The sequence below is a fragment of the Mustela lutreola genome, chromosome 1 (genome assembly GCF_030435805.1).
Source record: "Mustela lutreola isolate mMusLut2 chromosome 1, mMusLut2.pri, whole genome shotgun sequence".
Taxonomy (NCBI): Eukaryota; Metazoa; Chordata; class Mammalia; order Carnivora; family Mustelidae; genus Mustela; species Mustela lutreola.
Window position 1 is genome coordinate 178,716,345 of NC_081290.1, and position 25,252 is coordinate 178,741,596.

The 25,252-nt window shown below is 39.4% G+C and overlaps 1 protein-coding gene across 10 annotated transcripts in view; it reads left to right on the plus strand.

Annotated features, from left to right (window-relative positions):
• The window catches only part of GRIA4 (glutamate ionotropic receptor AMPA type subunit 4), a 387,246-nt gene that overhangs the window by 295,364 nt on the left and 66,630 nt on the right, over window positions 1-25,252 (plus strand). For all 10 annotated transcript variants that reach the window (XM_059179531.1, XM_059179526.1, XM_059179517.1 and 7 more), the window contains exons 7-9: window positions 17,535-17,693; window positions 22,298-22,465; window positions 23,642-23,746. In XM_059179531.1, coding sequence (XP_059035514.1) covers window positions 17,535-17,693; window positions 22,298-22,465; window positions 23,642-23,746 — 432 coding nt within the window. The remainder of the gene's footprint in view (window positions 1-17,534; window positions 17,694-22,297; window positions 22,466-23,641; window positions 23,747-25,252) is intronic.

Sequence of the window (25,252 nt, forward strand, 5' to 3'; positions counted from 1 at the left end):
GTATTATATAAATCTTATCCTTGGGGTTATTTTGACTATTTTTTTTTCTTGCCATTTTATTTTTTTGTCAGTCTTTTTGTTTGTATACCTTATAAATCTTATCTTTGGGGCCTGTTCTGGCTGGCTTTTTGTTTGTTTGTTTGTTTGTTTGTTTTCCTGTTTCTCTCTCTTTTTTTTTCTTTTTTCTTTCTTTTTGGTGGTGACTTCCGATTGCTCAGAAGCATTCCAGGGTGCACCTTGAGTGGATCATGGTTGACATATTCAGCTATACATCCCCTCAACCACCTCTCACCAAAATGACTAGGAGGAGGAACACCCAACAGAGGAAAAATTCAGAGACTGTGCCCTCTCTATCAGAGCTGTTGGGTATGGACATAAACATTATGTTGTAAAGGGAATTCAGAGTAATAGTTATCTAGGCAATGGCTAGGTTGGAGAAAACTATTAGTGACAGCATGGAATCAATTAGGGCAGAAGTGAAAGCTGCCTGGGAAGAAGTTAAAAATGCTACCAATGAGATCCAATCTAATCTAAATACTCTAACAGCTAGGGTAACCAAGGCAGAATATAGAATTAGTGATCTAGATGACAAACTGATAGAGAAAAAGGATCAGATGGAGGCCTGGAACAAACGTCTTAGAAGCCATAAACACAATTAGGGAAATAAATGACACCGTGAAACATTCCAACGTCATAATTATTGGGATACCTGAGGGGGAGGAGAAAGAAAGAAGGTTAGAAGCTACAATTGAACAAATTCTTGATGAAATTTTTCCCAATCTGGGGAATGGAACCAGCATTTGTGTCTTAGAGGTAGAAAGAACATCCCCCAAGATCAACAAATCTAAAAAGACCTCGAGGCACTTGATTGTGAGACTGACAAATCATAATTTTAGACAGGTGCTTTTTAGAGCAACTAGGGGGAAGATATTCCTTACATACAGAGGAAGGTCCATCAGAATAACGTCAGACCTGTCCACAGAAACCTGGCAAGTCAGAAAGTCTGGCAAGACATATTCAGGGCACTAAATAAGAAGAATATGCAGCCAAGAATACTTTATCCAGCAAGGCTGACATTCAGAATGCATGGAGAGATAAAGAGCTTCCAAGACTGGCAAGGTTTAAAGGAGTATGTGGCCACCAAGCTGGCACTACAAGAAATACTAAGGTGGTTTCTATAAAGGAAGAAAGAACCCAAGAGTAGCATAGAACAGAAAATTACAGAAACAATCTATAGAAACAAGGACTTCATAGGCAATATGATGTCAATAAAAACATATCTTTCAATAATCACTCTCAACGTGAACAGCCTAAACAGTCCCATAAAATGGCACAGAACTGCATATTGGATGAAATGACAGGACCCATACTTAAGTTGTCTACAAGAGATCCACTTGGAATGTTAGGATACATCCAGACTGAAAGTGAAGGAATGGAGAAGCATCTTTCATGCCACTGCGCCTGAAAAGAGACCTGGGGTAGCAATTCTCATATCAGATAAATCAGATTTTAAACTAAAGACTGTCGTCAGATAAAGAAGGACACTACATCATTCTTAAAGGGTCTATCTACCAAGAAGATCTAACAATTATAAATATTTATGCCCCCAATATGGGAGCAGCCAACTACAACTGTTAATCAAGATAAAGAGTCATATTGATATGAATGCATTATTAGTAGGGGTCTTAACACAGTAATACATCATCCCAAGCAGAAAATCAATAAAGAAACAAGAACATTGAATGACACATGGACCAGATGGACATCATAGATATATACAGAACATTCCACCCTAAAACAACAGAATACTTACTCTTCTAGAGCACGCATGGATCTTTTTCCAGAATAGACCATACAGTAGGTCACAAATCAGGGCCCAACCAATACCAAAAGATTGAGATTATTCCCTGAATTTTCTCAGACCACAGTGCTTTGAAACTGGAACTCAGTCACAAGAAGAAGTTTGGAAGGAATTCAAACACTTGGAAGCTAAAGACCACCCTGCTTGAGAATGTTTGGATCAACCAGGAAATCAAAGAAGAGCTTAAACAATTAATGGAAACCAATGAATGAAGACACTTCAGTCCAAAACTTATGGGGGGAAATACATACAAATACAAATACAAGCCTCCCTCAAAAAAACTGAAAAATCCAGAATACACCAGCTCTCCTTTACACCTTAAAGAACTGGAGAATCAGCAGCAAATTAAGCCAGCCCCACACATAAGAAGGGAAATAATCAAGATTAGAGCAGAGATCAATGAGATAGAAACTAGAGATACAGTAGAACACATCAACAACACTAAAAGCTGGTTTTTTGGAAGAATCAATAAGATTGATAAACCATTGGCCAAACTAATCCAAAAGAAAAGAGAGAGGACCCAAATTAATAAAATTATGAATGAAAAGGGAGAGATCATGACTAACACCAAGGAAACAATCATCAGAAATTATTATCAACAGCTATATGCAAATAAGTTAAGCAACCTAGACAAAACAGGTGCGTTCCTAGAAACCTATAAACTTTCAAAACTGAATCAGGAAGAAACTGACAACCTGAATAGACCAATATCTAGTAAGGAGATCGAAGCAGTGATCTAAAACCTCCCAAAAAACAAGAGCCCAGGACCTGACGGATTCCTTGGAGAATTCTAGCAAACATTCAAAGAAGAAATAATACCTGTTCTCCTGAAGCTATTTCAAAAAATAGAAACAGAAGGAAAACTTCTAGACCCTTTTTATGAAGCCAGTATTACCCTGATCCCCAAACCAGGAAAAGACCCCCCCCCCAAAAGGGAGAATTTCAGACCAATATCCCTGATGAATATGGATCCCAAGATTCTCAACAAGATCCCAGCTAACTGGATCCAACAGTACATTAAAAAGATTATCCACCATGACTGGGTGGGATTTATCCTTGGGATGCAAGGGTGGTTCAACGTTTGCAAATCTAATCAATGTGATACAACAAATAAATAAGAAGAACCACATCGTTCTCTCAGTTGATGCAGAAAAAGCATTTGACAAGGTACAGCATCCGTTTCTGATTAAAACCTTTCAATGTATAGGGATAGAAGGAACATTCCTGAACTTCATAAAATCTATGGAAACCCCACAGCGAATATTATCCTCAACAGGGAAAAGCTGACAGCTTTCCCTTGGAAATCAGGAACACGACAAGGATGTCCACTATTGCCTCTGTTGTTCAACATAGTACTAGAAGTCCCAGCAACAGCAATCGGACAACAAAAAGAAATAAAAGGTATTCAAATTGGCAAAGAAGTCAAACTCTCTCTCTTCACAGATGACATGATATTTTATATGGAAAACCCAAAAGATTCCACCCCCAAACTACTAGAACTCATACAGCAATTCAATAATATTGGCAGAATACAAAATCAAGGTACAGAAATCAGTTGCTTTCTTACACACTAACAATGAAAATATAGAAAAGGAAATTAGAGAATCGATTCCATTTACTATAGCACCAAGGAACCACAAGATATCTGGGAATAAACCTAACCAAAGAGGTAAAGGATCTGTACTTGAACTACAGAACACTCATGAATGAAATTGAAGAAGACAAAGAAAGATGGAAGAGCATTCCATGCTCGTGGATTGGATAGAATAAACATTGGAAAGAATAAACATTGTTAAAATGTCTATACTGCCTAGAGTAATCTATACTTTCAATGCCATCCCAATCAAAATTCCACCAGCATTTTTCAAAGAGCTGGAACAAACAATCCTAAAATTTTGTATGGAACCAGAAGAGATCCCGAATTGCTAAGGAAATGTAGAAAAAGAAAAAACTGGGGGCATCACATTGTCTGATTTCAAGCTTTACTGCAAAGTTGTGATCACCAAGGCATCTCAGTACTGGTACAGAAACAGACACATAAACCAGTGGGACAGGGTAGAGACACCAGATATGAACCCTCAGTTCTATGGTGAAATAATCTTTGACAAAGCAGGAAAAAATATCCAGTGGAAGAATGACAGTCTCTTCAATAAATCATGCTGGGAAAATTGGACAGCCGTGTGTAGAAGAATGATACTCGACCATTCTCTTACATCATACACAAAGATAAACTTGAAATAGATAAAAGACCTCAACTTGAGGCAGTAATCTGTCAGAATCCTAGAGGAGAACATAGGCAGTAACGTCTTCGACATGGGCCACAGCAACTTCTTTAAGACATGTCTCCAAAGGCAAAATAACAAAAACTAAAATGAATTTTTGGGACATCATCAAGATCAAAAGCTTCTGCACAGCAAAGGAAACAGTGAAACAAAGAGACAACCCACGAAATGGGAGAAGATATTCACAAGTGACACTACAGATAAAGGGCTGATATCCAAGATCTATAAAGAACTCACACTCAACACACACCAAACAGATAATCACATCAAAAAATGGGCAACAGATATGATCAGACACTTCTCCAAAAAAGACATAAAAATGGCTAACAGAAAAAAATGTTCATCATCATTAGCCATCAGGGAGATTGAAATCAAAACCACATTGGGATACCATTTTACACCAGTTAGAATGGCCAAATCAACAAGACAAGAAACAACAAATGTTGGAGAGGATGTGGAGAAAGGGGAACCCTCTTACACTCTTGCTGAATGAATGCAAGTTGGTGCAGCCACTTTGGAAAACAGTGTGGAGATTCCTTAAGAAATTAAAAATAGAGCTATCCTATGACCCTGCAATTGCACTATTTGGTATTTGCCCCAAAGATACAGAAGCACTGAACAGAAGTGTACCCCATATGTATGTACCCCAATGTTTATAGCAGCAATGGGCACAATCACCAACCTGTGGAAAGAGTCAAGATGCCCTTTAAAAGATGAATGGATAAAGAAGATATAGTCCATATATACAAAGGAGTATTATGCTTCCATCAGAAGCATTTTTGTATCAACATGGACAGGACTGTAAGAGATTATGCTGAGTGAAATAAGTGAAACAAGCAGAGAGTCAGTTATATGGTTCACTTACTTGTGAAGCATAAGGAATAACATGCAGGACATTGGGAGATGGAGAGGAGAAGTGAGTTGGGAATCGGAGGGGGAGATGAACCATGAGAGATTGTGGACTCTGAGAAACAAACTGAGGGTTTTGGAAGGATGGGGAGTTGGAGGATGGGTGAGCCAGGCAGTGGGTATTAAGGAGGGCACGGATTGCGTGGAGCACTGGGTGTGGTGCATAAACAATGAATTTTGGAACACTGAAAATAAAATAAATTTTAAAAAATCTATTCCTACCAACAGCTGTTTAAATGTAAATGGACTATATTCTCCAATCAGAAGACCTAGAATGGCTGAATGAATTTAAAAACAGAAGGAAAGAAAGAGACCCCCCCCCCCCAAAAAAAAAGAAAAAAAGAAAAGACCTAACTCTCTTCTGCCTACAGAGACTCATTTCTGCTTTAGTTATACAATCAGACTGAAAGTGAAAGAAGGGAAGAAAGACCATGCAAATGGAAACTGAGGAAAGAAGGAATAGTTATGGTTTTATCAGACAAATTGACTTGAAGCCAGAAACTATAACAAAAGCCAAAGAATATCATTTTTAATGCTAAAGGAGTTAATTCATCAATAAAAACAACATTTGTAAATACTTTTGCACTCAACAGCAGAGCACCTAAATATATAATAAAGCAAATATCAACAAATCTGAAAACAGAAATAGACAGCAACCCAGAAATAGTAAGGAGTTTCAACACGCCATTTTCTTCCTTTTTTTTTTTAAATTAAATTCAATTTAGTTAACATAACGTGTATTATTAGTCTCAGGGTAGGCTTTAGTGATTTATCCATTGTATATAACACCCAGTGCTCATTACATCAAGTGCCCTCCTTAATGCCCGTTACTCAGTTACTCCATTTCCCCCACCCACTTCCCTTCCAGCAACCCTCATTTTATTCCCTGTAGTTAAGAGTCTCTTACGGTTTGCCCCTCTTTCTGTTTTATCTTATTTTTCCTTCCATTCCCCTATGATCATCTGTTTTGTGTCTTAAATTCCACACACAAGTGAAATCATACAGTATTTGTCTTTCTCTGACTGACTTAACTTAGTGTAATATACTCTGGTTCCATCCACGTCCTTACAAATGGCAAGATTTCATTCCTTTTAACTGCTGGGTAATATTACATTTCCATATTTTTATATAGGAGTGTGTGTGTATACTTATGTGTACACACAAACACACACACCCCACATTTACTGTATCCATTCATCTGTCAATAGACATCTGGGCTCTTTCTATAGTTTGGCTACTGTGGATATTGCTCCTATAAACATTGGGGTGCACGTTTTCCTTTGAATCACTATTTTTGTATTCTTTGGATAAATTCCTAATAGTTCTATTGCTGAGTCATAGGGTAGTTCTATTTTTAGCTTTTTGAGGATCCTCCATACTGTTTTCTAGAGTGGCTGCACCAATTGGCATTTCCACCAACAGTATAAGAGGTTCTCCTTTCTCTGCATCCTCACTGACATCTGTTGTTTAATTATAGTCCCTCTGACAGGTGTCAGGTGGTATCTCATTGTGGTTTATTTGTATGTTTGTTTTTTTAAAGATTTTACTTATTTATTTGACAGAGAGAGACACAGCAAGAGAGGGAACACAAGCAGGGGGAGTGGGAGAGGGAGAAGCAGGCTCCCTGTTGAGCAGGCAGCCCGATGTGGGGCTCAATCCCAGGACCCTGGGATCATGACCTAAGCTGAAGGCAGACACTTAATGACTGAGCCACCCAGGTGCCCCTTTCATTGTGGTTTTGATTTGCATTTCCTTAATGATGAGTGATGTTGAACATTTTTTCATGTGTCTTTTGGCCATTTGTCTGTCATTAGAGAAATGTCTGTTCATGTCTTATGCCCAGTTCTTGACTGGAGTTTTTGTTTCAATACTCCATTTTCAATAATGGCTAGATCCTTGACTCAGAATATTCAACAAGGAGACATGGGTTTAAACTGCCTGTTGGACCACATGGGCCTAACAGACAGCTACAGAGTATTCCATGTAACAGGGGAAAAAATGCATTTTTTTTCAAGCACATATGAAACATCCTACAGGATAGATCCTATGTTAGGCCACAAAACAAGTCTTCATCAATTTAAGATCATGCTTCCTTTCTAACCATATAGATATGCAGCTAGAAATCAGTTAATGGAATAATATTCAGAAATCTGCAAATATATGGAGACTAGGGGCGCCTGGGTGGCTCAGTGTGTTAAGCCGCTGCCTTCGGCTCAGGTCATGATCTCAGGATCCTGGGATGGAGTCCTGCATTGGGCTCTCTGCTCAGCAGGGAGCCTGCTTCTTCCTCTCTCTCTGCCTGCCCCTCTGCCTACTTGTGATCTCTCTCTGTCAAATAAATAAATAAAATCTTAAAAAAAAAAAAAAAGAAAAGAAATTTAAAATATATATATATGTATATATTTATGGAGACTAAACAAATGCTTCTGTACAACCAGTGGCTTAAATAAGAAATTAAAGAAGAAATACAAAAGTACCTTGAGACAAGTGAAAATGGAAACATAACATACTAGAACATGTGAAATGGAGCAAAAGCAGGTCTGAGAAGGAAGTTTACAGTGATAAATGCCTATATTAAGAAAAAAGAGAAATCAAATAAACTAAATTTATACCTCAAGGAACTAGAAAAAGTAGAACAAACTAAGCTCAAAGTTAGTAGAAGAAAGGAAAAAAACAAAGGTCAGAGTGAATATAAATGAAATAGAGACCAAAAAGACAATAGATCAACTGAGAAGTGGTTTTATGAAAAGATAAAATTGACCAATCTTTAGGTAGACTAAGAAAAAAAAAAAGAACACTCAAATTAAAAATGTAAGGAGATACATTACAACTCACATAATACGAATACAAAGGATTATAAGAAAGGTCTATAAGCAATTATACACCAACACATTAGAACACTAGAAGAACCAGATAAATTCCAAATACATAACCTACTATGCATGCATTATGATGAAAAAGGAAGACCAGCTAACAAGTAAGGAGTTCAAATCAGTAATCAAAACACTCCCACCAAAAAAGTCTAGGACCAGATGGCTTCTTGGGCAAATTCTACCAAACAATAAAAGAAGAATTAATACCAATCCTTTTGAAATTAATCCAACAAATAGAAGAGGAAGGAACACTTCCAAAATCATTTTAAAAAGCCAGTGTTAGGGACGCCTGGGTGGCTCAGTTGGTTAAGCAGTTGCCTTCGGCTTGGGTCATGATCCCAGCGTCCTGGGATCAAGTCCCACATCGGGCTCCTTGCTCTGCAGGGAGCCTGCTTCTCCCTCTGCCTCTGCCTGCCATTCTGTCTGCCTGTGCTCACTCTCTCCCCCTCTTTCTCTCTGATAAATAAATAAAATCTTAAAAAAAAAAAAAAAGCCAGTGTTACATTGATACCAAAGTCAGACACGGACACTACCAAAATTAATTAATTAAAGCCTTATATTCCTGATGAATGTAGATGCATAAGTCATCAACAAATTATTAGCAGATCAAATTCAATAGTATATTAAAGAGATCATAGCAATATCAGGAGTGATTTATCCCAGAGATGCAAAGATGGCTCAAAGTCCCAACTCAGTCACCGTGACACACCACAATAACAAAAGAATAAAAACCACATGGTCAAAAAAAAAAAAAAAAAAAAAACAACCACATGGTCATCTCATTGGATGCAGAAAATGCATTTGACAAAATTCAACATCATCTCATGATAAAAACTGGGTCTAGAAGGAACATACCTCAAGAAAACAAAAGCCATGTATGTCAAGCCCACATCTAATATACCCAATGTGGAAAAGCTGTAAAAGCTTCTCCTCTAAGGTCAGGAACAAGACAAGGATATCCATTCTCACCACTGTTTTATAATGTAGTATCATATGTTCCAGCCAGAGCAATTAAGCAAGAAAAGAAGTAAAAGACATCCGAACTGGAAAGGAATACATAAAATTTTAGATGATAAAATATTATATATAGAAAGCCTTAATGAGTCCACCACAAATCTAATAGAATAAATGACTTCCTTAAAGTTGTAAAATACAAAATAAATAAATAAAACTCAGCTGTGTTTCTGTACAGTAACAATAAACTCTCAGAAATTAAGGGAACAGTCTTGTTTACAAAAGCATCAAAAACTTTATAAAGGTATTTAGGAATAAATTTAATCAGGAAGTGGAAGATCTATACAGTGAAAACGCTAAGACATGGGTGAAAGAAGACACAGATAAACAAAAATATATTGTGTGTTCATAGAATGGAAATATTAATATTGTTAAAATTCCCATACTCCCCAAAGCAGTCTACAGATTGAATGCAACCCCTATCAAGATTAAAGGAGCATATTCCACAGAGATAGAAAAAATAATCCTAAAATATGTATGGAGCCACAAAAGACCTGGAATGGGTAAAGCCATCTACAAAGCTGGAGGCTTCACCTCCGGATTCAAACTATATTACCAAGCTATGATAATCAAAACAGCATGATTTTGGAATAAAAGCAGACAAACACAGATCAGTGGAACAGAATATAGAGCCCAGGGGTACACCCTGGCACATACGTGGTCAATTAACTTTCCTCAGAGGAGCCAAGAGTATACTATGGGAAAAGGAGAGTCTCTTCAGTAAATGCTATTGGGAAAACTAAATATTTACATGCACACTGAGCCTTATCTTACACCATGCACAAAAATTAATTCAGACATGGCTTAAATTCTTCAACATGAGACGTGAAATTGTAAAACTTCTAGAAAAAAGCCTCAGAAATAATCCCTTTGACATTGATCTTAGCAATGCTTTTTTGGACTGGACTCCAAAAGCACAGGAACAAAGAGCAAAAATAAACAAGTGGACCACGACAAAAAAGCTTCTACCTAGCAAAGGAAGCCTTCAACAAGATGAAAAGGCACCTTACAGAATGGGAGAAAATATTTGCAAACAACATGTCTATTAAGGGGTTAATGTCCAAAATACACAAGGAATTTTTACAATTCAATAGCAAAAATAACAACAATAACAACAGCAACAAATACCTCAATGAAAGAATGGGGGGGCAGGGGGGTGCACCTGAGTGGCTCAGTTGGTTAGGCATTTGCCTTCAGCTCAGGTCACAATCCTCCAGGTCCTGGGATGAAACCCTACATCAGGCTCCCTGCTCAATGGGGAGTCTGCTTCTCCCTCTGGCTCTCCCTCTGGTTTCTGCACGCTCTCGCTCTCTCTCAAATAAGTGAAATCTTCTTAAGAAATAAAGAATAAAAATGGGCAAAGGACTGTTTTAACAAAAAAGACACACAGATGGCCAGCAGTACATGAAAAGGTGCTCAGCATCACTAATCATGAGGGAAATGCTAATCAAAGCTACAATGAGATGTTAGCTTACAACTGTTAGCATAGCTGTTTTCTAAAGGAAAGAACCAAATGCTGGTAAGGGTGTAGAAAAATGGGAATGCCTTCGCGCTGTTGGTAGAAATGGGAACTGATGCAGCCCTTATGGAAAACAATATGGAGCTCCTTCACAAAATTAAAAATAGCAATCCCAACTTCTATGTATATATCCAAAGGAAGAAAATCTGTATCAGAAAGATATCTATACCCCTGTGTTCATTGTAGCATTATTCACAGTAGCCAAAGTACAGAAACAGTCTAGGTGTCCATCACAGATGAATGGATAATATGTATATATATATATATACATCAGCCATAAAAAAGAAACTTCACCATTTCTGATAACATGGATGATCCAGGATGGCATAATGCTAAGTAAAAAAAGAGTAAGACAAACACAGCTGACCTCACCTATATTGGGAATGTTTTAAAGAAATCTAACTCACAGATTAACTCCTGAAGAGTACAGTGTTTCTAGCCAGGTGCTGGAGGGTGGGGAACGTAGGAAGAAGTTGGTAAAAGGGTACAAACTTGCAGTTATGAGCTAAGTATGGTCTTGGAATCAAAGATTTAACAGGGTGGCCGTAGCTTATAATAATGTGTTTTGTAATTGAAATTTGCCAAGAGAATAGAACTTAAGGGTTCTCTCGAAAAGAGAAAAAAATAAAGGTAAACGTGAGGTGACGGATGTGTTAAATAAATCGATGGTGGGAACGCTTTCACAAAGTGTACGTGTGTCAAATCAACAGGTTGTACACTTCAAATACGTTACAAGTGTACTTGGCAGTTATACCTCAGTAAAACTGAAGAAAAGACTGATTTAACAGCAATAGCAAGAACTGATTTCTAAAATAACAATTCTTGGGTCACCTGAGTGGTTCAGTCATTAAGTGTCTGCCTTCAGCTCAGGTCATAATCTCAGGTTCCTGGGATAGAGCCCAGTGTCAGGCTCCCTGCTCAATGGGGAGTCTGCTTCTCCCTCTCCCGCTTTTTGTGTTCCCTCTCTCACTATCTCTCTGTCAAATAAATAAATAAATAAAATCTTTAAATAAATAAATAAGCAAACAAATAAAATAAAAATTCTTACTGGTTACTGGTGGCTACAAGCGATCCAGACGCTAGAAAATATTCTGTAGTCAAAACATTGAAAAAGCAGAAGGTATGAGGCTAACTTGTATTTGCCAAAAAGAGGAGAAAGAAGCAAGCCAGATATTAGACATCATTTGTGCTGCCTAAAATATATCATGAATTTACAGGCATGCATTTTTGCCAGAGTCAGGGAACTCCCTTATTTAAGCAGGTTTATTTCCACAGGAACCCAAATTTCATTATGGATATTTTGGGGGGATTCTTTTCAAATGATAATCCTCTAAACCAAGAAATAAAACAAGTAATGTCCCGGATATTGACTTCTTAATGGCCATTAAATCCTTTGCGTGAAATATCAAAGGCAGATTCCACATATTTAAATAAAATAATATTCCATTTCATTATGAGTAAGGATGCAAATGGTTTGTGAAAGCTCATCAGCACTACTCAGAACTGTGTTTTCATTATCCATAAGTTAAATTTAACTATGATTCAATCTCATGCATCTTTCTATGTTGATGAATTGGGAATAGATTGATGTTTTCGTTCCCTTTGCCACTCCTGCAGTGTGCTGGGACCTCACCTCCCCAGACAGGAGCCACAAGAAACAAGGATCCCTTTAATTCATGACTCAGACGTGACCCTGCTGGGGGTCCAGGACGACCTGCAGGGACTTGAGGCCATCCGGATAGCATGAGCTGTGCTTGACATGCAAGTGCAGGGACATGCCCCTCCCAGATTCTTGAAATTTTTCTGTGATATCACTGCCATTGTCATTAACAATGGCATCTTAAGGATGAGTAAAATTTGTAAGAAAGGAAAGCTCTTTCTTTTCTCTGTCCTGTTTTCGGTTTGTATGTGGAAAAGTTGTACTTGTACATGCCTGTCATCTAGAGGTACTGGTGGAAACATGTGGTATCTCATTAGATTAAATTCTGTTCTAGAAATTGCCAAGATGCTTAGAAGCAGGAAAACTTTATTTGGTTCACTGTAGTCTGTTTTTCAGAAATTTAAGTACGAAAAATATATCCTGTCTTTGCCCATCAACTTTCTCTTTTCCAGTTCTTTGTTTACTTTGCTCCCAGATTTGTTGCTGTTTTGTTGTGTTGTTGTTTAAGACAAGAATGATCATACCATTTCCCAGCTTAAATTATTCCTTTAGCTCCCAGCTGCAAACGCAGTAAAAGAATTTGGAGCTCTGTGAAAGGGAAAGATCCTGAGATCCCTCCAACTCTCCCTGCGGATGCCTGTCCTCTCCCCTCTCCCTAAAACTGCCTGTGGTTCTCAAAAGGACACACCCCCATTGCCCATTTGTCACCACCTCCTACCAGACCAGCACACTGCACTGCCAAGAGCCTTAAGGGTGGAGTAGTGACACTGTCCTCGCTAACGCACAAAACCCTTCCAGTTTTCTCCCTCTTGACCCCAGATCCTCTCTCCTACTCCACCCCTCACATGCCCCTTCTCAAAACCAGACTGGTTCCCAGACACCTGATACCTCCTTTATGTCACAGGTTTAGCTTTGTCTCCCTGGGAGGCAATCCTTAGTCCACCCAATCCTGACACACAGTCCCTTCTTCCAGAAAGCTGTCTGTATGCACTTAATCAGATAGTGGCTCTTCTGGGCTCACAAGTCACTGCAGGTACCAATAATATAGAATGCAATTATTTCTTTTCATCCATAAAATCATTATTTTACCCCTCCTTTGTACCAAGTATTGTCTATTACCCTTTCACCCAGCTGCAAATAAGACATCACTAGCACATGGCAAGTTCTTTAGGGGAAGAAACAATGTCGAATCTGACCTCCTAAAAAGTGCTCTTACCTTCCCTCCCTCTTTGTTGAAGCAGCCAACTGCCTATCCTCCAGCACCCAGCTTGTGTTTATGTTGTTGCTGTAATTGTTCCAGTTAACCCTCAACATAGATATTTATTCTATAGACTGCAAAGTGGAGTTCAGGGTAATTTGCCCAAGATCACACAGATCCTCAGTCTCCAAAGCAGGAATGAAACTCTGCCCTGTCTGATTGCAAAGAATAAATAAAATCAAAATTAGTAAATAGCTGATTGAGCCACAAAGTGAACATGCATTCGAGTATCTCCTGTACCCCCCCCTTGAGGGGGATCCAGCTTTACAGACATTGTCTGTGTCCGTATTCAGAGCTTGCTTCTCCCATCCTCCCACAGTCAGAGTATTTAAATACGGCCCAGAGCAACAAGAAACTGTTGACATTGTTGCACCTGTGAGGCAAATTCTTAAAATCTTGCTCTCATTTAGGTTTCTAATTTTTTAAAAAATATATTCCGTTCACATTTAGGAAAACACCTGGCTCTTTCATGAAGTAGTATAAAATTATGGAATGATCAGAGTATATCATTAAAGATTAACCACAGCTCTTGCTTACCTGTCCCTCACCTCACCACACAGAAGCACACAGGCACATACCATCCATGCCTTCTTTGGAAGGTAAGGAAGTTAAGACAGAAAGTAAAGTGACTTGTCCACATGTAGGCGTGTGGTTGATGTCAGAATGGGAACTAGAACTCAGTTCCCCATATTTACAGACTAGCACGTTTTTACTCAGGGGCAAGGACCCCACTCAAGATTCCATGAACTTGAAGACTTTGTTTTACCTTTTTCCTTGTGCTTACTGTATTTTTAACTTTTCTGCATTGAGCACGTCTGATTCTACCATCTGTAGACTTGGTCACCCAAAATGGATACTTTGTCAATTACTTAACAACCTGGTTTTTAAAAGATGTTAGAAGGAAACCTCTCCCATTCTACTTGGCAGCCATTTCTGTCTCAATATGATTTCATCGTCCTTTGAGTCTGAAGTAAAAAACATCAGAAATGTAATCAGAATTAGTCACACCCTAAAGGGCAAGCCTTTTTTAAGCACCTGTGATGTGAATGGATATCAGTAGTCAGAGGGATATCTGAAGTCCTGCCATTTACTTCCTGATTTCCTGGGGCTTCTTTACCCTTAGCAGATGTATGAACTGTCAGTGGGAGTTAAAGGGAAAACCAAGTTGAAAGGTAATCTTTCCTTAGGATGTCAGTATATTATAGAGAGAGACTATATATACCGTTTACTTAGTTACTAATGACTGATTTCACACACACAGACACACACACACTCTGTAGAATTACAATTTTACAACAATGTCTTCTAGAACCGTCATTCCACAGTACTCTCTGGGTCGGAACTGAAGTCTCAATAGGCACCAAGGTAACTGTTTCCAAGAAAATGACTTCACAGCCTAGATCATATCACTTTTCTATAGAAAACTATTTGAAAGTGTATGAAAGGAAAAATATTGCTTGTACTCAAACAGACATAGCTGAAATTAACTGAGCCACCCACCGCTCATTGAGGTCAAAACTGAAAGAAGCTTAAAATCCGATGTGGTGATATTTTTTTCCTTCGCCTTCAGCCTAGCAGGATGGCATCAGAGAAATGTGGACTGTTATGTATCAGTGAGACTTGACATCAGATGGTTTTTCCAAAGGCTTCAGCTTTGCCTGTGTGTCTTGCAGCTGTGGGAGATGCTGTGGAAGAAAGCGTGGCAGGTTTCTGTTTTAGCCACACTGAAAGAAACTAATAATGTCATCAATTAGCAACTAATGCAATAGTTGAATCACTGTGGCTTTCAGAAAACTGAGATTTTATTTATTTTTTCTCCCCCTGCCCATGGGTCTGCCCTGTCTTCGCATAGATGCAAACAAATGTTCAGCTGACATTTTACTAGCTAGAGATTGATGGACAGTGCTTTTCCCATTTCAGAAACATAGATTTGCTTTCTGGTGTCTAGTTTCTCTTCCAGTGAAATGAGAATGTTACTGATGAGCTGTCAAATTAGCTGGCACATAATGGGCAGGAGATAAATATTTGTCGAGGGTATTAATTAATAACAACTATCGCTTACTGAATTCAAACCAGATGTGCCAGCGACTTTAGCATTGTCATTCTCATTTTGCACATGGGAATCCCAAGGCCAGGAAGTTTCAGAGGTGGATTCAGGGCATGGATAGTTTCCGACAGTATCACCGAGTCTCTCCTAGGGCCATTGTTGATAAATACCACAATTAAAACACACATACTTGGGTAAGAATCCACAGGAGCACAGGGCAAAGAAGGCCAAGGCAAGAGTCATCTTGGCTCTACAATGTGTTTCCTGCATGATCTTCAATCGTTTTTCTTTAATCAACTGAGCCTTGGTTACCTTATTTGTAAGATAAGTCTAATAATAGGATGAATCTCATTATCTTGTTAGGAGAACCAAACTAGCTCATCTGTGTCAAGTGCCCAGCACATAAGCAGCCCCCCTCAGTATTAGCTATAAGTACACATTCCTGGGACTTCCTGTAGCAACTTCGCTTACTTGTCAGTAGACTGGTCTGTTTCTTCCTAGACAGCAGTGTGCATACAGAACCTGCTTGGTTGGTAACAAAACATAGACATTTCCAAAATGAGAAAGAAACAACACCAGGTCCTGGTCTTCTACCTGATGGTTGCGCCCATCCCTGTGCTAACTGTAGTGTCACTGCTGCATAGTTCACTTTTGCCAAAAAAACAGAAAGCAGAACACTTTACCTTAGTTCACTAATACAATTGGATCAAATTCACATTAAAAAAAAAAAAACTTGGGGTGCCTGGTGGCTCAGTCAGTGAAGTGTCAGCCTTTAGCTCAGGTCATGATCCTGTGGTCCTGGGATCGGGGTCTTGGGATCGAGCCCCAAGTCACGGGGCTCCCTGCTCCATGGGAGTCTGCCCCCACCCCACTTGTTCTCTCTCTCAAAAAAAAAAAAAATTTATATATATATGTGTATGTGCTTAAAATTGTAAAAATCTTTACTAAATACTAAGAGGGAAGAAAGCAAATACAGATGCTAGAAACTCATGGCCATGTGTGCACACACATTTGTGTTGGAGGGGGGTTACATTCTCTGAGCCAATAGCTTTGATTTTATTAATTCAGTTACCTAATAGGTTTTTCCCCCTCTTATAATTGCCCATTTGTTTTAGATTTTGTATCGAATGTTTATTTTTGTAAGGCACCTTAAATACTTAGCAGGGAAAAAAAAAAAAAAACAGGCCAGGTATTAAAAAATAGAGAAGGAGGAAAGGGAAAATAAACAACTTTCCAATATTTTTGAAACTTCTGTAACTACCTGTGGACGAGAGAGAACACCCTTGCCTCAGCCCACCTGGTGAACGCCATTTTGTTTCCCACCGCCCAGAAGTCCACAAATGGCTTGTCTTGCTTTCTTCTCTTCCATTACCATGTCCCAGGACTTTGAGCATTGTAGTGACTCATATAATCGAAGTTTTTAACTCTCCCTGGCTCAAATTATTGGCTCCGTCTGCTTTTAGACCACTGTATAACTAAACTGAACCCCCCTAAAAAAGTGCTACCCATCACAGACTCAAACTATCTGAATACCTTGATATTTTCTGACATAAGACACATTTTTGCATACCTATCTCAGTGGGCAATTGAGCCCTCAACCAGAGACTTTTTGATGGTATCATTTTCATCTCCTATATCTGCCTCCATGCTTTATAAACGGCATTCAGAGGCATTCAAGAACTACTTGTTGGGGCGCCTAGGTGGCTCAGTGGGTTAAGCCGCTGCCTTCGGCTCAGGTCATGATCCCAGGGTCCTGGGATCGAGCCCCGCATCGGGCTCTCTGCTCAGCGGGGAGCCTGCTTCCTCCTCTCTCTCTGCCTGCCTCTCTGCCTGCTTGTCATCTCTCTGTCAAATAAATAAATAAATAATCTTTAAAAAAAAAAAAAAAAAAGAACTACTTGTTAAATGGAATTGAACTGAACTGAAAATATTTTTATCCTCTTCTCATGTATTAGATTTTGGATAACAATTTAACAGCTGAATTAGGCATAATTGAACCCTCCAACCATGTTGGTTATTAACTTACCTAATGTTGGTTGTTAACTTACGTTACCATTGAGGAGCTGTAACATATAATGAACCAAACAAACTGTCATGTTGATTTCTTACAGGGTTTCAAGGATATTTCTCTTGAGAGATTTATACACGGTGGAGCCAATGTTACGGGATTCCAGTTGGTCGATTTTAACACACCTATGGTAACCAAACTAATGGATCGTTGGAAGAAACTAGACCAGAGAGAGTATCCGGGATCTGAGACTCCTCCAAAGGTATGTGTTTACAGCAGGAGAGCCAAAGCAAGAAGGCAGAGTGCCACCTTGCTTGATTGTGGCTAGGTTGTGTGTGTATCCTGTGACTCAAATTTTTCAGCACTCTACCCGCATCTGCAAATGACCCACCGTGACAGTGGATTTGGGGGTCATAAACTAATTTTAGCAAGTAATCAGATGTACAAATGTGGGATCCATGAATGAGGAGGATCAAATGCACTTCCTTTAATTGTACTTGATTCTTTTGGAGTCTCATCAAAGATGTAAAACACGATTTCTGATCTCTCGTGACTCCCTGCCTAAAGCAAAAGCAATCTTCCGGAATAAAGGTATTCCACAAGATAGCCCTAGCGAGTCTTTCCAGTCAGATGTCTTTCTTCCCCCTTTCTGGTGAGCCAAACTGAACTGCCCTACATTTTCCATCCTTCCCAGTCCCTGTGCTCTTGCTTTAACCTCCACTGTGCTGCACTTCATTCCGTCTGTCATATCCAACCACCTCCTGAGCGTTTATCTCAAACACTACTTTCTCTGTGAAGCCTTTTCTTAGATTTCCAGAAAATATCAGCTGTGTAATCTCCGTAATTTTGGACTGAGTTATTCTCCGCAAGGATTTAATGTAATTTTTTTGTGTACTTCTTGTTCCCCATCTCTGAAGTCCTTTGGAGCAGTGTGATCTGGGACACATCCTTCTTGTCCTTGCCATTCCCGGCCAGTGTCCAGCACACTTTCAACAGAGCTCACAGATACCGTATGCTATTTCATTCTTTTATTTTTTTCAAGATTTTATTTATTTATTTGACAGAGTGAGAGAGATCCCAAGTAGGCAGAGAGGAAGGCGTGGGGCAGGGGTGGAAGCAGGTTCCCTGTCAAGCAGAGAGCCCACTGCAGGGCTCAATCCCAGGACCATGGGATCATGACCTGAGCCGAAGGCAGAGGCTTTAACCCAGTGAGCCACCCAGGCACCCTATGCTATTTCATTCTTGCAACTACCACAGGAAATAGTGTTCTTTGGTTTGGTTTGGTTTGGTTTTTCTCTGTTTTGTGCCCCATATCTGAAAAATGTATACATTCCCCTAAGACTATGAGTGGCAGAGTTAGAATTCATGGAGTTCTTTCTTCTCAAAGCGAGGCTCCTGGTGCTGTGCTATGATTCTGCCAGACTCCATCTTGTTATCTACAAACCTTGGTAAACAGAGCTCACTTCACCATTGAAATCACTGGTTGAAGCAGGAAATAACTCTCAGCTAAGACCTTGGTTTTACCCTGCCCTAAAATGAAGCATTTATTCAATAAAAATGTTCTAGACGCCATCCAGAATTGTGCACCCATAAATATAAGTTCTTGGACTTTAACTCAGTAAGACATGCGGAAGGGAATTAAATCCCTTGAAAAGGTAAGACCTGTTTAAACTACTGCCTCTTTCATGTCTCAGCTGTGACCTGTCAGAGGCCTTTGCTGCTCGAGCCAGCTGTCTGATTTTCTCTGCCCCACACTGTATGATATCAGTCCTTTTCTCTAGTTCACGTGTTTCACACAAGTGGATGCACTTCTTAAAACACAGCAGGTGCATTTGCTTTTTGGTGCTATCTCTTCCCAGCTTTTTCCTCCCTGGTAAAAAAGCGACAGTGTTTTTCTCTTTTCCTTTCTTGATCCTCAAATAGTAGCAGGTGCATTCTTCTCATGCCCTAACGTCTTTAGTAGTTCTCCCTTATTTCTTGTTTTTATTTTCTTACTTTACAAAACAAAACAATTTGTTGGCTTTTTCTACTCAAGTGTGCTTGGTCCATGCAGGGGAGGACGTATGTTCCTGTTTGGCTTTGCACCATGCTTAAGCACCTTCATTGCCCTCAGCCTCCCCATCCCAGTGGTGAGGGTGTAAGTCTATCCATAAGTCTTTTTTCTCACGTCTTTGAAGAATGTATTGCAAGGCTGTTTATTTACATGTCTCACACACATGTTTCTGATGAAGCTTTTTAACTAGGTTCTCTACCACTGGAAGGTTCTTTGTTAGGATTTATCTTCTTTATCTCATCCACAGTCAGCCTCTCTTCCTCAGAATGCCAGCTGGTGTGCCTACTGATCCTATGGCCTAAGTTTGCTTCCTGCAGTTGAATTTCAAACAGTTGTTTTTCTCTTGCAAGACCCGAAGCAAGGAGACCATCCTCCATATTCCTCGCACAGAGCTACCTTCGGCGCAGGCGTAGAATGGGTTCCTTCCCAAGAACTGACCATATGGGTTTCCTCAAACAGATCACGCGGGGTTTTGGTCATGATTAGCAGTCGGTGCTCTGCCGTGCTTCGGAAAACTGTGCCCTCTTTTCCACATGTTCAGGAAGTCCCGTGGTCAAACTATGCAAATATTCCCTGGCCCTTTTATGAAATTTTCAGTTTATACAAGTTACATTTTCTTCTCTTTTTTCTCTGAGTAGTGCCTCTCCTAGGCTGAATCATTTTTTCCCACTGGCTTTATCTCTTCTCCCAGAGAAATGAGGGGGCGTGGTCAGAAAGCACAGGGCATGTACTGCACTTCTCCACTTTGGCCCTGGCTTACAGTGGAAGTGTGGGGGAATGACTCAGCCTGGCCGCACACACTCACACAGGTGTGGGCAGAGTGACGCTCTTTCCTGTGGACGACAGTGACCGGTGTTAAATCGGCATGTGTTATTTCTGGCATTTAGATCTAAGAAGCGGTCAGCGTTTCCACATTCTTCTGAGAAACCAAACCAGCATACACACGTCAAGTCAGTAAATACATACTGAATCTCCAGGAGCCTTGCTCAGCATTTCAGAAGAGGCATCCCTGCCCTTCCGGGACCTAACCACAGCGTATGACTGCAAGGCAGCCGGAGGCATCATGCAGTTGGCCACTTAGACTTCTCTCCTCCTACTCACCAACAGAAAGAGGCCTTGCTTTTCTCAGCTGATGGAAAACTGTATTAGAATTTCTGAAGATTGGAAGAGATTATGCTGAGTGAAATAAGTCAAGCAGAGAGAGTCAATTCTCATATGGTTTCACTTTTTTGTGGAGCATAACAAATAGCATGGAGGACAAGGGGAGATGGAGAGGAGAAGGGAGTTGGGGGAAATTGGGAGGGGAGGTGAACCATGAGAGACTATGGACTCTGAAAAACAGTCTGAGGATTTTGAAGGGGCAGGGGGAGGGGGAAGGTTGGGGGAGCCAGGTGGTAGGTATTAAGGAGGGCATGTATTGCATGGAGAACTGGGTGTGGTGCAAAAACAATGAATTCTGTTACACTGAAAAGTGGGGGGGGGGGATTTTTTTAAATAAATAAATTAATTAAAATTAAAATTAAATTTTTTTTAAAAAAGGCAACCCACAGAGTGGGAGAAGATATTCCTTAATGACAATACAGACAATGGGCTGATATCCAGAATTTATAAAGAACTCCTCAGAATCAACACAAAACGGATAATCACATCAAAAAATGGGCAGAAGACTTGAACAGATACTTCTCCAATGAAGACATACAAATGGCTATCAGACACATGAAAAAATGTTCATCACTAGCCATCAGGGAGATTCAAATCAAAACCACATTGAGATATCACCTTACACCAGTTAGAATGGCCAAAATTAACAAGACAGTAAACAACGTGTTTTGGAGAGGGTGTGTAGAAAGGGGAACCCTCTTAAGCTGTTGGGGGGATGCAAGTTGGTGCAGCCACTTTGGAGAACAGTGTGGAGATTCCTCAAGAAATTAAAAATGGAGCTTCCCTATGACCCTGCAATTGTACTACTGGGTATTTACCACAAAGATACGTATGTAGTGAGAAGAAGGGCCATCTGTACCCCAACGTTCATAGCAGCAATGGCCACAGTCCCCAAACTGTGGAAAGAACCAAGATGCCCTTCAGCGTACAAATGGATAAGGAAGATGTTGTCCATATTACACTATGGAGTATTATGCCTCCATCAGAAAGGATGAATACCCAACTTTTGTATCAACATGGACGGGACTGGAAGAGATTATGCTGAGTGAAATAAGTCAAGCAGAGAGAGTCAATTATCATATGGTTTCACTTATTTGTGGAGCATAAGAAATAATACGGGGGACATAGGAAGCTGGAGAGGAGAAGGGAATTGGGGGAAATCAAACGAACCATGAGAGTCTGAGAAACAAACTGAGGGTTTTGGAGGGGTAGGGGTGGGGGTTGGGTGAGCCTGGTGGTGGGTATTATGGAGGGCACGGTTGCATGGAGCACTGGGTGTGGTTCATAAACAATGAATTCTGGAATTTAAAAAAAAGAATTTCTGAAGAGTGTGTTTTCTCCTTTTTAAATCTTGATCTCAGCTCACATCTCAATCAGGGTCTCAGGCTCCTGAGTTTAAGCCCCACATTGGGCTCCACTCTGCACATGGTGCCTACTTTAAAAAAAAAAATCAGAGGGGTATGATTTGGTATACATTATGTGTAATAAAATGATAATAGAAATTTCCGAAGCTAGAGCCAATTAATTATCAATAATTTGACTATCCTTCAGGCAGGAGGGTGCTTAATGTCATAAGCACAAGCTCCCCCCACGCTGTTTCCAGATTGATAAAACTTTATCATTCACCAATATAATTACTTTTATTTTGTTAGTACACATCTGCACTGACTTATGATGGAGTCCTTGTGATGGCCGAAACGTTCCGCAGTCTTAGAAGACAGAAAATTGATATTTCAAGGAGAGGAAATGCTGGGGATTGCCTGGCAAATCCTGCTGCTCCCTGGGGCCAGGGGATTGACATGGAGAGGACGCTCAAACAGGTAACAATTTTGGTTAAGTGCAGTTTATTGTAGTCTTGTTTAAGTGGCATATTTGAGAAAATGGAATAATTTATTGGAGAATAAATATATACTACAGTTGCCATTTCAATAGGTTAAGCCATTAGCATTTTTGAGACATTTCTAAATACAATACTAAGTAGAATACTGTTTATATATGTTAAAAATATATATATATGTAATATATATATGTATATATATATGTAATATATATATGTAATATATATATGTATATATATGTAATATATATATATGTATATATATATATATTATATATATGTATATATATATATATTATATATATATGATGGACTATGTTACGCGCCAGTATAGACAATCCCAAGTCCCAAAGGGTTTGAACAAGAGTGTTTCTCACTCAAAAACACATTAGATTTGGAGGGGTATTCAGGGACCAAGGCTGACAGCAGCTACCATCCACAGTGCCACAAAGGGAAATCAGGTTATGGAAGGTTTCAAATTGGCAATTAAACACTGTGGCCCAGTGGTGGCACTCATCACAGCTGTTTACAGCTCACTTATTTTAGTCACATAGACCTACATAACTACAAGGGCTGTGGGAATTACAGCCTATCTTGGAGCCAGAAAGTATAAGATCCAGAAATATTTTTTAAACATTGCTAATGACTACCTCAGTAGATCTCTATAAATTGCCTTGTAACCTTGGATTAAGTAAAAATGAATTAAAAGGAAATTTGGAATAAAATAAACTTGAATTTTTTAATATGTTTATATTTTGAACTTCTTAATTTTAATATTAGCAAAGAGAAATATGATCTAGTGTGATTAGCAGGACTATTTAATGTATTATGTGGACACATAAATAGAACCAAAAAGTAACTACGAATGAACCGTATTTCCTTTCCTATAGGCAACACTTCAGTATTAAGGAAGTATTCTTTATCACATAACAAAACATATTCCTCTTCTAAGTATAGAGCAGAGTTGCTTGTATCCCTTTGATTTACATCTTTAAGCTTATATCCCAGCAGCTCAAATACTCTTTGGTTTTTTAGTGAGTTATTTACAGTTTATAGTTCCATACTCAATGTGTTGTTATAAGCCTAGCAGATGAAGTTAACATTTCTGAAAGCAAAATGGCCCATGAATATATGTATGGGTTTTATTTTTCATTTATAGGTTCGCATTCAGGGACTGACAGGGAACGTTCAATTTGACCACTACGGACGTAGGGTCAATTACACAATGGATGTGTTTGAGCTGAAGAGCACAGGGCCCAGGAAGGTAAGCTACACTCAACCCATTTTCCTAGTTTGTATTTGACATGCTTAAAGGCTTACAGGTAAAAAGTAGCTGGATATTCTGCATTTGTGTTTTTAATGTGAGTACTTACAAATTGTATCTTTTTATAATCTATGCTGAAATAAGCTCTTGGGTCATATAATTGGTATGTAATAATGTGCCAAAACTGAAACAAAACTCATTTATATACTGTTTGCATCCTTTATCCAAAGTGGAAGCAATACTTTTAAAAAAAAAAAAAAAGGCTTAGCAAAAAGAATCTCAGAAAACAAAATTTACTGTGTAAGAAAGTACACCTTGCAGATAAGAGACCTACTCTCCTCCACACGGTTATTTATAAAATCATTAGAGAGAACAAAGGAAGCTATTTCTAAGGAGTGAGCATACTGAGAATTGACTCAATGTTCTTGAAATAAGCAAGTAAACACATGCCAATGAGCAAAAGAAAGAGCAGGTAGAAGATGAGATTATTCTCACTTGCCTAGTTTAGGGGAGAGAAACACCTGGGAAGCTCTACTTGGGGGATTGGGGAGGTTGGATGGGGAAGCTGCCAGACTCCTGGATCTCGGAGATTCACTCTGCTGGTGACAGGACATGACTAGGCAGATCCAAGGTCTTCCGAACATTCAAAAAGTACCTGATGTAATGGAATGATACAATCACACCCCATAACTGGCATCAACATTTTATACCTAGCATATGAACTATTTAACATTCTTTTTCTGTAGGATTAGATAGGATGCTCAAGGAAAAACATGGTAAGTTACCTTTTCTTAGAATTCTGTCCAAACACTGGGCTGTTTTAAAAAACTTTCTAATATGTGATTTTCTGCTATAATGTAATAATGATAGCTGTGACATTTGTGAATTGTCTGCTGTGTCCCAAACACCAGACTTGGTGTAATTTAATCCTCACAACAAACCTGTAATGTGAGTACCATTTTTCCAATGAGAAAATTACAGTCCGACAGGTTATAGTTGCTTGTCTAAGGCTTGTAAATGAGAAAACAAGGATTTTAATTCAGGTGTGTCTGTCCGTGGAACGATTCTGCATCATCCTCCAACTTGAGCAGAACCTGCTGTAAAGGAGTTTACTTGCCAGTGGGGTAGAATCTAAGTTCCATGACAGTTAAAAGAGAAGGCATATGGAAACTCTAAAGAGGAAGAGATTTCTTGCAGCTAGAGGAAAACGAATCAAAGAAGGCTGCATGGAGGAGGTAGGCTTTAACGTTGGCCAGCACCTTTGTGTTTGGGCAGGCAGGCAGACATGGAAGCTGGAAGGACAAGAACTTGAAGCGAGTCAGGGAGGCAGGACAGTTGAAGTCACAGATGGGAAGGTCAGAGGCTCTCCTAGTTATGTTTTGCTCCAGTGTGTCATGGGACATGCTCTTGGGTGTGCGGGGACAGATTTGGAGCTGCCATGCACACCACCCCTGCTTTCCAGCCTCTCAGTGACATCTCCTTGAGCTTAGTCTGCCAGTTAATACA